Here is a 15,772-nt window from a genome sequence, read left to right as displayed (position 1 = left end):
TAAAGTCATGTTGTGTATTTTAAAACAAACATTGTGAAATTTGATCTATACAGTTAGGGTGGTTGGAAAATCTACATATATTTATATATGTATACATATATACATATGTAATAAGTCTGCTTGATATGTCTCAAGCTAAGTGCAATGCTAATAACAGCATTTTAAAGATAATGCATTTCTTAGTAGTGAATTTTAATTAAAAAAATATGTTTTATGTCTAGCTGGATGACCCCTCAGTGTTCCCGGCAGTAATTGTGGAACAGAACCCTGCTGCGGATCTCATGCAAGTGTATTCAGGGCTGGAATCAGATGAAGTTCCTAATGGGATAATGGCTGATACCTCTTTGGATGTTGCAGCGGAGCAGATCATTGGAAGCAATATTGGACTTGCAGGTTAGAACCACATCATTGGGCAGCTAAGCACCATATCTACTGAATGTGCTCTAATTTTGTGATGAGTACAGTTCATTTCTTCCAAATGAATGGAGCTGCTGGTGCAACCTATTGTTCTTACCTGCTTTCATTAATGTTACTTAATGCTGCTGTATTTGTATTTATTTTTAGGGCTATTCCTATTACAAGAGCCACAAATTTGACATATTAGACACATGAACATTATTCAGTGAAATGTTTGACCATTAACCTCCTGTTTTTGGCTATCTCTTCTTTCTGTACTGCCTCGCCATTTTTTTCTCTGCATCTGCATTGGAAGCCTCAGAGTATGTAACTTAACACTTTGCTTCCAGTTCCCACAGCAACAGACTTAAGTGGCTGAAGTAAGTGCTACAGTATTTCAGACAGTGTCTATCATGTGGTAAAGGCATTTCAGAGAAGGTATGAAGTGTTGCAGTATTGTGTTGCCTTTGGGAATGAATAAGGAATAAATGAGCACCCATTCTATGTTCCCAAAAAACAGTAAACACCAAAGACACAAAAATAATTGCCAGAAAGTTTAACAGTATACCATTGTCTATCAGAAGAGGCAGGTTGTTTGCTTTAAACTCTATCTTTTATGATTCCTACCTTCTAAAATTTTGTAAATAATATCTTTCCTGATTGTTTCCAAATTATAACCACCCTTTTCCATACTAGAAATATAATTTCCTCTGTAAGTTTTATTTGCTTGGAAGGAGGCAGCCACTTAACCCCCTCCCAACATTTACTTGTTGAATTCCTTCACATCATTTTTAGAAGCACGAGAGTCCAAATTATGTATAAAGAGACTGGGCGGTCTCGTGGCCTGGAACCTCTGCAGATTTTATTTTTTTCTCCAGCCGTCTGGAGTTTTTTTTTGTTTTTTCTGTCCCCCCTGGCCATCGGACCTTACTCTTTTTCTATGTTAACTAATGTTGTCTTATTTTAATTTCTTACTTTGTCTTTTATTTTTCTTTTCTTCATTATGTAAAGCACTTTGAGCTACTTTTTTGTATGAAAATTTGCTATATAAATAAATGTTGTTGTTGTTGTTGTAAAGTTCACCATATATAGTACCCTCTGGTGGCTTATTGGTGTCTCTGCATTTACAAATGGTTATATTCCATTAAACAACAAGGCAGTAAAATGAGTTCCTAACCATCTAGCACTAGCTAGTAGATAACAGGGTCTCAGTAGCATAATTTTGAGAATCCCTGGTGCCCTTTGGCTGTCTAAGGAACATTGGTTAAGCTCATTTTAGGGTCCCCGTTTTTTTGCCCTTGTTCAGTACTCTGTAGTTTCCAAATTTCAGGTCCCCTAACATAATGCACACCTTCTCATTTAGGCCAGTCATTGGACATTATACCTGCATTGACCTGATGATCACTCTCTTCTTTTCATAGTTGCAGGAGGGCTTTTGCCTCCTTTGGTTTGGAAGCCCTTCTTATGTACTGTGGTGATTCTGGTGACTTGTCAGATAACCTCTATATCCATTGTAATTCATGGTATTGTTTTATCAAGATGGCAATCAAGGTGCAAATTATGGGTGTCCTGTTAGACAACCTTGAAAGCTTCAAAATCACATCTACAGGGGGGTAGGGTCCTTGAGAATAAATATTAATGATATTTCATGGTATTATAAATCATTAAGTGCCTTTTATTGGGTTTATAATAAAATATGCTCAAATACAAACATGGAAGAAGGTCATTGTTAGGATGTTTATTTTTATTTTATCCAAAAAACAGTGTGTTTATGTTGCATATAGTGTTAACTAACTAGAACTATGCCATTGGTTTACTATATGCAGTTACTTTATGCAACATTACAAGATTGCCATTTTAGCCAGTGATATTTCATTTAACCTAATTCCACCCAGAAATTAAAAAAGAAAAATGTTTTAGGTTATCCGATTCTAAAAAAAAATAGAAAAGTTAATGAAAATGTTCCAAATGATGAAACTTCAACAGAATCTTTTGATACAGTTGAAGCGAGCATCAGCACAGTTATAGCAAGCAAGTAAGGAGCTTCACACAGAAGGTCCTTTGTGTCAATAAAAGTGGCCATTTTGCATGATTCTGGTTAAAAGTAAAAGGCTATGAGACTTTTTTTTGGAGATTTCTTATCTACCATACAATTATGACATAACTATCCTAACTAATAGCATTCTGTATGTCAGAGTAAAATTTCAGTTATTAGCAAACACTGGAGCACTAATGTAACCCTGGATTACTAAAGGGTATTTCATACACTAACTAGGGTTGATCAAAAACTCTTAGTTGAGTTTGCAGGTGGTCAAAGATTAGCATCTTTATACTAAAATTATACTAAAATATGTGAAACTCAAGATTCTAGCATTCGTGGTTTATAGTATATGTTTCTTAATTCAAATCCAAGTCAACACAGATGCTGAAAACCTTAAAATTGTGTGTTGTGTAAATTTTGAATTTCTAAAACTAGAGGTCAGATATACCTTCAGAAATTCATTCTTGCATAGTCAACATATAGCAGGACCAGTCCACATTTTGAAAGGATGTCTCTCAGATATAAGCCAAGGTCTGGGTGACCTACAACACCAATAACCAAAGAAATTGTTGCTGCTGTGGAGTGAAACAGTAGACACGAAAGGGATTAGTTAAGGGTCAGCTGAAATCATTCTTCATGTATAATTAAACATTAGGTAAGTTCAGTGTATATTGGTGTCCAGAATTCTGACCCTTGAAATGAAGCATCACCATATCTAATGATCCAAAAAGAACCTTAACCTAATGCATTTGTTAAGAATTAATTTATTAACCAGAGATGAAACTTGGCAGTGAACAATGGCACAGAGTTTAAGCAGCAATCGAAATGATGGAAGCATGGTGAATTTCCAATGTCAAGGAAATTCAAAGTAAAAAGCCAGTGCCAGTAAAAACATGTGCATAATTGTTTATGACACTGATGATAATGTCCATTTTGATTGCATTTTTCAAAGTCCCCCTAACTGGTCCATGTTACGCTGGCTTGCTTTGGGTTTTGCAGCAGTCAATCAAGGCAAAATGGCAAGGAAAGCTGAAAACCATCCTTATGCTTGTTAAGAACAATGTCTCTGCAAATACTGCATGGATTGCAAAAGATGTTCTGCAAAACTTTGGATGTGAACAGATGCCATACCTACCGTATTCCCCAGGCCTAGCCTTGTGCAAAAAACTCCTTTTTCTCAATCTGAAAGGAACCTGCATGGTCAGCTACAGAAGACAAGTTGCATTAGCAATAGAAAACATTTTATCTGAGTGGAACAAAAAACTTTTAACATTTTAACGAATGTATTAGTTTTCAAGGGAATCATGGTTAAAACATGACTTGGTTAGTGATATAGTTGAGGTTCAAAACTTTTTGGTCAACCCACATGTACATAGCATTCATTTTTCAAGATAATTAACCCTATAACAAGACATTTTTGTTGTTTTATTGTAAAACTGTCGAGTTTGAAGTTTTTGATTTGTTTTATATCTAATGTTCAAGTAAGGGACTGGTGCACCTATTGGTGTAGACATGCCAGTCACAAACATATGCAAAGTAAACACTCTTTTTGGTTCTGCAGTTAACTACTTACTTGGTTGTTACATCTGCATTCTTTTTACAGATAAATTTTAAAAGAATTTAGTGCTGTGCTAAGTTGTAAAACCATACTGTGCATAATCTAGTGTATGTTTTTTGTTTGCATAGCTATCATAATTATCTTCACAATTTTTAAGAAGAATGAGAATCCTGAAAAATTACTTTACCTTGGGGACAAGCCTGGCAAACTGATATCAACCTATTTATCATACTCTGTTTGGCCCTTGTCACTTTTATGTTAGCAACACTAACACTTCTCTTCTACACACTATTTTATCGCTTTAATTAACAGTTTTTAACTTACATGTGAAGCTCAACTGCCCTGCTATTGACCTGGATTTAGATGTGTCCTCCAGGATTTGACATGTTTTAAGTCTACTGTGCCATCTTAGTGGATTCTTACTCTGCACTATTGCTTTATTTTTTGGCATATTGACTGCTGTTTGCAACTACACTATCTATGCAGCTGCTATAGTGTTACTGTCGTTCCCAGCTGTGGGAATTCTGTTTCGGCTTCGCTAAAATTCTGCCATGTCCTGTTCTCAATGCAGTGTTTGGATCAGGGTATAATCAGAATAAGTTGCAAATAAGATACTATTCATGAAGCTCTCCTGCAAGAATCCCTTCCTTTCACAGTGCTTTACTTTTTTAAATAACAATTCATAAACAAAAATAATTATCTTTATTTCACAAATGAATTATGTTTTATCCTTCTTTTTAATTAGCAAAACCACTCTATTGCGTGTAGTAGCTGAGGTTTGCTTTTCCTTGGTGCCCATTCCATTTCATTGCCCGCCACAAAATAAAACAAAACAAAACACAGTCAATAAGTTTGTAAATGAGTGTCACTTGATGTGCTCTGGTGCTGATTGGGCACTATATATTTCTAAGAATGTCACATTCATTACATACCGCAAAGTTCAAAGGTACCATTTTTATCCATCCATTTAATAAAACAACTTAATCCAGTTCTTGGATTCTGGGAAAATTGGAGCCTGTCCTTTTAGCATGAGGGGTTGCACATAAGGCACCTGGGAGAGAAACGGGAGGTCCTGGGAAAGAAAAAAGCACACAGGTTTGGGGTAATATGTAAACTCAGCACAGTACCCAATATCATTTATGAAGATGAAGATAAGTGTATATTTTGTTGGATTTTGTTTCAGAACACTGAGAAAATTTTAAACTATAAATCCCTACTGGCTGGAATCATTTAGTTATATACCCATTGTGAGGATCTTAATTCTCATGTTTATTTATTGCATAACAGCTAACAGTGATACTACCTAGCAGGCATATTTTTATTTTGTTACTCTGGCCATGTTTGGAAAATATTGGATTATGTACAATATCTGGGATGTTGGTCAGTCATTCAGAATAACAGCTTTTAAGTTAATAATTTTTAATTTAACAATCACATTTCTCTCAGCTTTCAAAACCAGAATAATGTCTGCACCAAAGCTCTGGCAGCATTTTTATACACTCGAGCACTGCATGAAATGACAAAGAAGTCAATGCCAACATTTTACTTTTCTTTCACTTCCAGCAGTACTCCAGCTTTTGCACAAGTTCAAATGACACACATTATACTCAATCGTATTTTGCTCCAGAGTAAAAGAATGGATAATAAGTGAGCAGCTTTTCGTGGGGAAACCTTTTATGGCTTTAATTATCCATCTGAAATAGCCACATTTTACATGTTTTAAGTATAATTCCTAAACATGAATGCATTTCATGTTTATCAGATTTTCCAAAAAACAGAAACATATACTGATGGGTAATAGACAGTTGCATCAGGGTGTGCAGCAACAAGCCAAACAAGCAGAGTTGAATAAACTGCAAGAATATGTAGGTATAATTAAGAAAAAACAAAGCTTGGTGAACCTGGGGTTTAGTGTGCCAGGGCCAAATATCTAATTAAAGCTTTAATATTTAATTTTGTCACAAGTCAAGTGTGTATCAGATAAGGTTAATCATAGTTTTAACCATCCATCCATGCATTTCTGTTACAGCTTAGTTGGTGGTACATACAATAAATGTAATGCATGTAAAACTTTGTTTAAACAGTTTTCATTTTGGCAAGGCAAATTGCACAAACTCCTGAATAAGGATATGACATAAAGTGCTATAAAGCTAGGATTTTCAGATTTTTGGTGTGACTGAGCCATCTAGTGGTTAAACTAAAAATAGCACAAACAGGTTTAATAATAATAATAATACATTACATTTATATAGTCTCCTTACTGTAAAGTAAGTGTTTAAGGTTTCATTTCATCATGTTTAATCAAAAAAAAGAATTTTGACCTTTCAGTTTATTTGACTTTAAAATCAATGTTCAAAACGTAGTATAAAAAAGTTGCTATTTCAGCACTATCTAGGTTTTTTTCTAATATATGATCATTAATTAAAGGACAGGATATCCTAAGTTTGAGCTTTTGAGCCTGGACAATAGAAAGCCTTGCTTTCTTTGGGTTTTTTGGGTTTTGTAGATTCTCGATGAACAACTTGCAAACAGATGTTTCGGAGTTTAGTCTTATATATAAAACAACATTCTGTATTTTTTTTTCTGTGGCAGTGACACTTGATTGTTACTAAAGGTACCCTTTTAATTTTTTTAAAGTATTTATAGGAAGAACATAGACAGTGCAGTACAAAGTTTGAGTAAATTGGAAATATCAAATACACCCATTGCCAAAGGTAAATTGTTAGAGACAGAGAATTATATTGAACTTCACATTTTTTAAGGACATGTTGAGTTCAGACAGATACAGTATATTCAAAGATGTATAGCAGTACAACTAATAGAAATACTACTCTTGAAATGTAGTAGTAGCACTATTGTCATGCGTACAGAGTACTGTGAGATTCTTCCTTTTATGTCTGACCAACTTCAAACACATCATCACTTTCCAGAGCTATCCCAGCAACATCAGATATTTCTGTTATCATAAATTTAGGAAATAAGCAAATGAAGCCTTATGGTTTTAGTTTATTTCTTGAAAAATTTATATAGGGTCTGTTATTAGTCGTTGTATTAAAATAAAAAAATATAATTTAATACCAAACATAAATATTTTTTGATGTCATATTTCTTTACTTTCATATTATTGTCACTTGCAGTGAGCATAATCAAAGCTCAGTGACAAACAGTAGGAAAAGAGCAAAAGAAATCCAAGGACAGGCACGGTTTACATGTATGTGGCTTGTTCTGCAGTCCATCCATCCATCCCACAATCCATCATGAAACCCACTTTAGGGTTAAAGAGGGAAAATAACGTAATATTTGATATAGTATATTTGATATATAAATGAATTTGATATTTAAAATTATTCTTTTTATTTGTTATTGGTGATTATTCTAGCAAACCCTGCTTACACTGAAGCTCACTTGAACTTTTAAAGTACCAGTAGTTTCAGTAGGTTATTAAATTTTGACATGTACAATTATATATGCACTAGCAAAATACCCGCGCTTCGCAGCGGCAAAGTACTGCTTTAAAATTTTAAATAATAAACTAAGGGAAAATGTACCAATAATTATTTGTTAAGGATCTCTTTGTATACCACATTGTCAGTTCGCCCCTCCGGTTGTAATATGACCAAGCTGTGCGCCGAGCTTACTCTTGAGCATGCAACGTATAGTTGGCCATGTGAAAAGCAATCTTGCCTCAAATCAATGCCAACCTTTTGTAGAGTCTGTCCCTGAGACTTATTAATTGTCATTGTGAAGCAGAGCCTTACTGGAAATTGGAGATGTTTGAATTGAAATGGGAGATCAGAGGGTATAACGGGGATGCGAGGAATAAAAACTCTCTCCCCTGAGCCACCGCCAGTAAAAATAGTTGCCTCAATTAGGTTCTTTTGCAAGCATGTGACCTGAAGTCTCGTGCCATTACAAAGTTTCGGTGGCTGTAAGTTTCTCAGTAACATTATTGGTGCCCCAACCTTCAAAATTAGATTATGCTCAGGAGTGCCTGGAGGATTCAGAGTGTGGACCAAGCTGCAGGCTATGGACATATATATGTACGTAAGTAGGATTCAGTTAGCATTGGGAACCCGCGTACCAAATTTCTTGAAGATGGGCCCATTAAGTAACAAAGACCGTTGGAAAGTTCAATATGGTGGCCGACAGTGGTGTCATACCACCGAAATAAGTACGTACAACGGTTTCGGTTACCGCAGGGAAGCCGCCTACCAAATTTTGTGAAGATGGGGCCATAAATAAGAAAGTTTAACATGGCGGATGTTGTCGACCATTACGTGTAGAATTTCGAAATGAAACCTGCGTAACTTTTGTAAGTAAGCTGTAAGGAATGAGCCTGACAAATTTCAGCCTTCTACCTACACGGGAAGTTGGAAAGTTAGTGATGAGTGAGTCAGTAAGGGTTTTGCCTTTTATTAGTATAGATGTATATGTGTATGTATATATGTGTGTGTGTGTATATATATATATATGTATGTGTGTAAAAGGCGAGCCTCAAAAGGGCGACCTTAATTGGGCGCAGCGAATAAAGGCGCGCGTAAATAAAGATCTGCACCTTTGTTGCTCTTCACATATTCCAGAGCCATTTGAACTAAATTATCTACGAATGCCTTTATTCGCCGCGCTCAATTGAGGTCACCCTTTTGAAGCTCGCCTTTTTGTGCGCGCCCTTATTGAATAGAGCCGTACAAGCCAGTATTACTGTCACAGAAAATTAAAGACACACAATACACGGAGGCAGCCCACGAAGAACGGTCAGCTCAGCAAGTAAACATCAACAAAAGAAAGGCTGAAAGAAAGAAAAATACGACCAAGAATGAGGTCAAAGTCCCTTGCTATTTAATATAGACTGTTCCTACTAATGTTTATGTACTACTGTTCTAGCGCCCGTTATTGTAACGGGCTAAATGACTAGTGTATATATATGTGTATTTGAAGAAATAGTAAAAACTTGATCACTTGGGTCAATACCTAAAGAAATACATACAGCAAATGCAATTGAGAATACACCAGAATCTGTATGATTTAATTGTTGCTGTGCATCTTCATAAACTATGGGAGGTTTGTAAGGAAACAAAGCATGAAGGAAACGAGGCTGCTCTTCGGTGAGGTTGAATTTTTTATCAGCATTTAAACTGTCATAGACATGAATTACAGCACCATCATAATAGGTACACACCCAGTGAGTCACTCGTTCAGTAGCTGCAGGAGGTAATATTTGAATATGTTTTGCATTTTGTGGAATGGGCATTATAGGTATGTCAGGAGTCCACATTAGCAAAACCTCTTGAGGTTGGAAAATTGTATGCGCAGCTAAAATTTCGTTGAATTTGCTCATGTGATCTGTTGATAAATAATCATTATTTACCAACTCATTCATTGCAAAATCTGACAGTGGTAAGATCACTCCTTCCATAACACTAAACACAAACACTAAGTAGACACTAACACTAAAAAACGTCAACACCGCCGGGAAGAACACTAAATGAGATAAAGTAAAAGTCTACTAAACTTCTTTATTATAACTGCTTTATTATAGCAGCTGAGGGGACGGTGGCGCACGCTTGTTGTTGCCTCTCCTCCCTGTTAACAATACTTTTCGCAAATTCACCTTAATTCTGCACTTTCTTATGCTTGTTTTATTTCGTTTATTGTACGTATAGTTTGTGGATACAGCTGACTCGAATTCCATGGATTTGGCTTAATATTTACAGATTTTATGGACTCCACTTTACTGGGAACAGCTGAGTTTGTGGATCACAGGACGAGACCTATGAACATTTCTTTGTACCTGGCGATCTAGCACCTCGGGATGATCTGTCTCCATGATTATATTCGCTATGCTGATCTGCTCCCGTTTCATCTTACAGTACCCTACGACCGGGAACTGATCTGATGTTCATACTAACCTGGTTTATGGCTTATGGCTCCGGGGCGATCACGCCTGAAATTACGAAGCGTTACTGTTTATGGCTGTGTATTGGAACATCCAAATCCTGCTTCCTCCTTCTGCTGCTTGTTATCGCCGCTCACTTACGCTACCACACCCGCCTGTCCTACCGGTTGCGTTGTGATGTGCTGCTTCTACACTGCTATCAGCTAAGTATCACTCACTATTTTAGCGCTTTGAGTACTGAGAAAAGCGCTATATAAATGTAATGAATTATTATTATTTATTATTAAACACTAAAGTACAAAAACGAAGTAGAAAGTAACACTAAACCGCAACACAGCCGGGAACACCGGCACACCGCGTCTACTAAACACTAAGAAACACTAAGTAGTAACACTAAAGGAAATAATACTATTCAGTACGTACCGCGTCTACTAAACAGTAAATCAGTAAAGGAGAAAGGACGGCAAGAAGTGAATGAAATGAGGTGAATGGGAGGGGAGATGATCACGTGACTCCAACACCCACTTAACTCTCCGTCCCTCCACAAACACAGTCACACGGATCCCAACTCTCCTTTATATATATAGATTATTTGAACAACAATGTTTATTTAAGTAGCACTTTTCATACAAACACAGTAGCTCAAAGTGCTTTACCAGATGTCAAAGAGAACGTTACAAGAAAAGAAAGATTAGGCAATAATATTAAAGAATAAGTAACAAAGAAAGAAACAAAAATCAAATAAATCTAAATGATCTTAAAAAACAGGTTAATATCAATTAGAAGAGTAGAGTCCTTATATGCAATTTCATGATGTAAGGCAGGGGTCCCCAACCACCGGTCCGCGACCCACTACCGGGCCGCAGCCGTCTGACAGCCAGGCCGCGAGAGAACTGCCGGCAATGGAGATTCACTCAGACTTTTCAGAATGCTTGGTGGGCGGGGCTTTGCAGCGGCCCAGAGAGAGGAGAGAGACCGAGGTGAGAGAGTATTACAACAAAGTATTTTTACGGTCCCGACAGTTTCCCCATATGACACGAGACTATAGAAATCTCGTTACTACGAAGTACATTCAGCAGATGCTTTCATTACAACGAGGTGACCTTGAAATGCTTGAATGAATCATCCACAGAGCAGTTAAATCTGTGGCCGCAGCTCAGTTGTACACATTTAGGCTACACAACGATCCCCAAACAGAAACATTGTAAAAAAAAAATTCTTTCTTTGAACTTTCCTCGTACTGTTTTTTTTTTTGATGTTTTTGTTTTCTGTTTTGCTTATTGCTTGTCAACATCTGAAAAACATCCATTGGAATTTAACTCATTGTCACCCTCCTATAGAAATGGCAGACACGAAAAAAACGATAAAAGTGTTAATGTTTGTGATGCGCAGTCTGTTGGAATGACAAATGCAATGCATATGTCTTTGTTATATGCAAAAAAAGAAGAAAAATCTCGTGTTGCAAACGTATGCGAACTGCTTAATAACTTAATAATAATAGAAATGTTATGTAAATTGTGTATAAAACTGCCCCCCCCCCCAAAACCCAACCTACCCCCACCGACCGGTCCGTGGAAAAATTTGATCTAATAAAGTGGTCCTTGCTGTCAAAAAGGTTGGGGACCACTGATGTAAGGCACTAAAGATGAGTCCGGTGATAAGATCAGATGGCGGGAGGACAGAAAAAACAAAAAAAAACTCCAGTTGGGCTCAAGAAAAAAAAACAAAATCTGCAGGGGTTCCAAGGCCAAAAGACCGCCCAGCCCCCATTGGGCATTCTACCTAACATAGATATTCTTGAACAGAATGGCAGAGAGAATAAACAAGTAATGTTGGTCAAGTTACAACACTAAGCCCACCATGTCTAATTTTCGGTTAAGGTTACATCTATTCAAAGTGCATTGAAGCTTTACTAATGGGGTTCATAACAGCTTTATGTATTTTTTTTTATTTATTAGGTGCCTGAACATAAAATAAGACTACTCTTCTGACTATAGGGCTATATTTTTGTATACCCAGCAGAGCTGGATATACTGATGAGAAACCTGTCACTTGAATTTAAACAAATACTTTGGTAGTACCTTGATATTTGTTTTTTCTAAAACCACCAAACAACACAAAGATAAATCCCCAAACTACTTTCTCATCGCTATTGAGATATTTAAAGCAGACTAAAGGATTCAAAGAAACATTTCCAACAAAAGACAGACACTAAGAAGTACTATAGTTGTTTTCATACAAAAGCCAAAATGTTCTTAACACTTTAAATAAGAAATTAGACAAATAGACACTTCAAGTATTTATCAATATTTATCAAACCTTTTTCATGACAGTAACCTGTCTTGACTCAAATGGCTAGTTTAACACAAAATTTAAAGGAGTAAACCATTAGCCACTTTAAGATGATTACCAATTTACATTCTTATATTGCACACTTAGAGCATTTATCACTGAACATTTGCTAAACATTTTCAGTTTTATAAGAGGACTGTTTACCTTGGATTTGTGGAGCTACTTTTATTTTTTTAACTACTTTCCAATTCAGTCATCTTAAAAGCACATGTAAATTGCATGCTTATTCAAAATGTATGTATCATATGATTGTGTTTGAATATTTTTCAATGCAGAGTGACAGCAATCAAGCAGAAATGTAAAATTAATGCATAAAGTGTTAAATGACCAATCATTTTATATTTATGCATGACAAAAATATTTTGGATGCCCTTGGTGGTGGGTGATGTACTTATGGAGATAATCCACTGTGTTGAAATTTAATCTGAACAGCCTTATAGTGTATGTGGTGAAATTTACTAATACCTATGCTGTCAAAAAAGGAATGCTGCATTGTAATTGGTATTCTTAGACGATTGGTGCGAGGTTTATCTGCTATTGTCAGGGTTTTATTATTCCTAGAACAAAATCAAAGTTATTCTTAGCATGTGACATTATAAATTATGAAACAGATGAAAACCTGAAATACCATTGTTTTTAGAAAAAAGGCACATTGTTATACAAGAAACATTCAAAATCATCAGAGATTGGATAAAAGAAAAACCTCTTGTAATTTTAAATTCTCAAGGAATGGTGAATGAGAGACAACTTTGATTTGTGCTTTAGTCTGGACAGTACAGTAAATAACTCTCCTAGCTCTAAAGTCCTGGGTTCAAATCCCATTCTGGGTAGCATCAGTATGCATCATATATGTTTGTGGCATATTAGACATATCTCGTGACCAGCTGCATTACAGTGTAGTATGGAAATTCTATTGTGCCAGACAATAAGGCTTTGGTGAGGGTGAAGAAAGTGACCCTGCTCATCAACAGAGTGCTGCATTCATTGATTCAGGATGTTTATAATGAGCAGCATGTGAGTAAAGCTAGAAGCATCTCTGCATAGTTTGCACATATAAGCCACGGGTTATTTGGTCTTTTTGCATTCAGCTAACAGTAATGGAATATTCTGCATCAAACCTCTAGATTCACAAATGTCTTTTATCCATACATCATAAACTCGTCTTCTTTGCATGTTTTGATTGAACTGTTAATTGTGACATCTGTTTTTGTCTGATGCATTCATTTACTTGTTCTGCAAAAATATCAAGCCATAGATTCTTTAGTCTTTGTTTGGTTAAATATGATGTTCTTTTATTTGTTTATTGCCAATCACTGTTGTGTTTTGTTGTGATTGTCAGTTTTCATGTACTGCCTTGTTATTGTGGTACTGATGTATTGTTGCATTATGAGACCATTTTGCAAAAGCTTCACTGCAATTATACTAATTTATAATCATAATGACAGGAAACTGAATTGAACTGAGGAGGGCAGGAAATCTGAGTTGATAAACAACCTCTGTGGTGTCTGTGGAATTTACAATGTCCCTGTTTCTGTGTGGTTTTTTTTCCCATATCTCAAAGATGTACAGATTACATTACATTCAGTTGACACTATAAAGTGGACTTTTGTAAGTGAGTGTGGTTGTACTCATGAAATTGCCCTATCATAGATTACAATGCCATTCAGGGTTATTTCCTGCATTGCATCCAGGGCTGCCAGCAAGGATTTTGGTCCACTAAACCCAATAATAGAATAACACAGTACTGAATTATATTTATTTTTTCTGACTTCTTGTTTACAGAATAATTAACAAACCAAGCAATATGAAAAAGAATTACATTACTAATAATGTACATTTCATTTGTTCTGTCATTTTCCAGGCACTGTCAAAAGACAGAGGCAAACCTGGAAGGCTGGCGCTGGTCCGTCACCCTTCCAGCTCACAAACCAACACTAACTTCAAAATATGTTTTAATATATTGATAATTTTATTAGACCTAAACAATTTTAAGAAGATTTTTACTACTGAATATCTGAGCTTCGTAGTTACTGCACAGCTTGAGTTTACAGGTTGTTTGATTGTATTGACTTAGACTTGGGGTCTTTTTATAAAACACCGAAAAGACTGAAAATTATAATTCCTGATACACATTGGTTACAGGAGAAAACAGTTATGAAAAAAGAGCTGCACTGGGTTGGTGTCTGGGTAGGCTTTGCATAGCTGTGAGTGCAAGTTGGAGTGTATGTTTGTGTGAATGGGGCTTATTCTAGCCTTGAGTCCACTGAACCCAGGATAGCCTTTGGGCTTGCAAAACACTGATTAGATTGAGCAATTTGAGAATGAAGTGTTCATTTAACTGTTTATAATACCAAGTTACATTGAGTACACCATGAACACAGTGTATATACTGTAAAGTGTAGTAGCCCATAGGAATACAGGTCAGATTTAGTGTTCAGAAAATTATTTTGTGCAGGGTTAAGATATACTAGACTATACCAAATTAAGAATAATGGAACCTTACCTAATCTAGTGAGAGTTGTTCCCTTTTTATCTTGCTTTACAATTTTTTAGCATTAAAAATGATAATACTTGGCATCTGCATTAACATTTATTTTCCTTCTTTTTTCCTCTTCTTTATTTATGAAACCAAATTTACTCTATTTGATCCTAAAACCCAGGGATACTTTAAGAGTCAAACTTCTTCCCAAGACAATGTGCCATCAGTCACAGTTTAAGATTTCCTTCATGAATATTAATCATTATGATTAGTTCCTATTTGTATTTGACATCAGTATGCTAGTTATTGCTTTGCTGCATTGTATTATGTCAGGGATAAACAGTAATAAATCACATGATCATCAGTGCAACTGGTTTTACCATTTTAGATGTTTGCAGAGCCATCCAATTCACAAACATTCCAACAGAGCAAGTATTTTGAATTCATTCATAATAAACAGGGTTGTTTTATTAACATCACAGCTTTTTTCTGTCATTCCCTCTTCTTCAATGATGTGAGTCTTGGTAATCTCTTTCTAATATATTTCTGTAAAGTTTAACAGAGTCAACAGCAATTTGTTCCAGCACAGGGAGATAATAGTTATGGGATTTTACAAAGCCGAATGAAGTGAAAGCACTTAGAGTGGAAATGTATCTCAGCAAATTGGTTTGAGTTTACCTAATATTTCTGGATGTTTGCATGACATTCTTGTGATTACTTTATATTTATAAAGCATCAGATATGTAGAATAAACTACCACATTTTAAATTTTGAATTCTTTGTCAGTATGCTATTATAATTAATTCCATACCTGATTGTTAAAAAAATGAAAAGATATAAAACATAAAAACATGACAAGACCAATCCAGGACTATTTGTATTTGATATTATTGGTAATAAGTTCTTATAGAGTAAGCCCAGAAATTTAAAAAGGGTGGAGAACCATACAGTGATAACTTTTCTATCAAACCGTACCTAGATTTCCAAATTTTCTTAACTCAATGTTAACTTCTCCATCTCAGTTCGGGGGACAAAACGTTAAATGGTCTT

General features: G+C 35.7%; 1 protein-coding gene across 3 annotated transcripts in view; it reads left to right on the top strand.

The window, feature by feature from the left end:
• The window catches only part of elf1 (E74-like ETS transcription factor 1), a 243,781-nt gene that overhangs the window by 209,157 nt on the left and 18,852 nt on the right, over positions 1–15,772 (top strand). For all 3 annotated transcript variants that reach the window (XM_051935337.1, XM_051935336.1, XM_028815927.2), the window contains one exon: positions 222–393. In XM_051935337.1, coding sequence (XP_051791297.1) covers positions 222–393 — 172 coding nt within the window. The remainder of the gene's footprint in view (positions 1–221; positions 394–15,772) is intronic.

Source organism: Erpetoichthys calabaricus, chromosome 12 (assembly GCF_900747795.2).
Source record: "Erpetoichthys calabaricus chromosome 12, fErpCal1.3, whole genome shotgun sequence".
NCBI lineage: Eukaryota > Metazoa > Chordata > Cladistia > Polypteriformes > Polypteridae > Erpetoichthys > Erpetoichthys calabaricus.
Note: the sequence above shows the minus strand (reverse complement) of the source record. Positions and strands in the feature narration are given on the sequence as shown.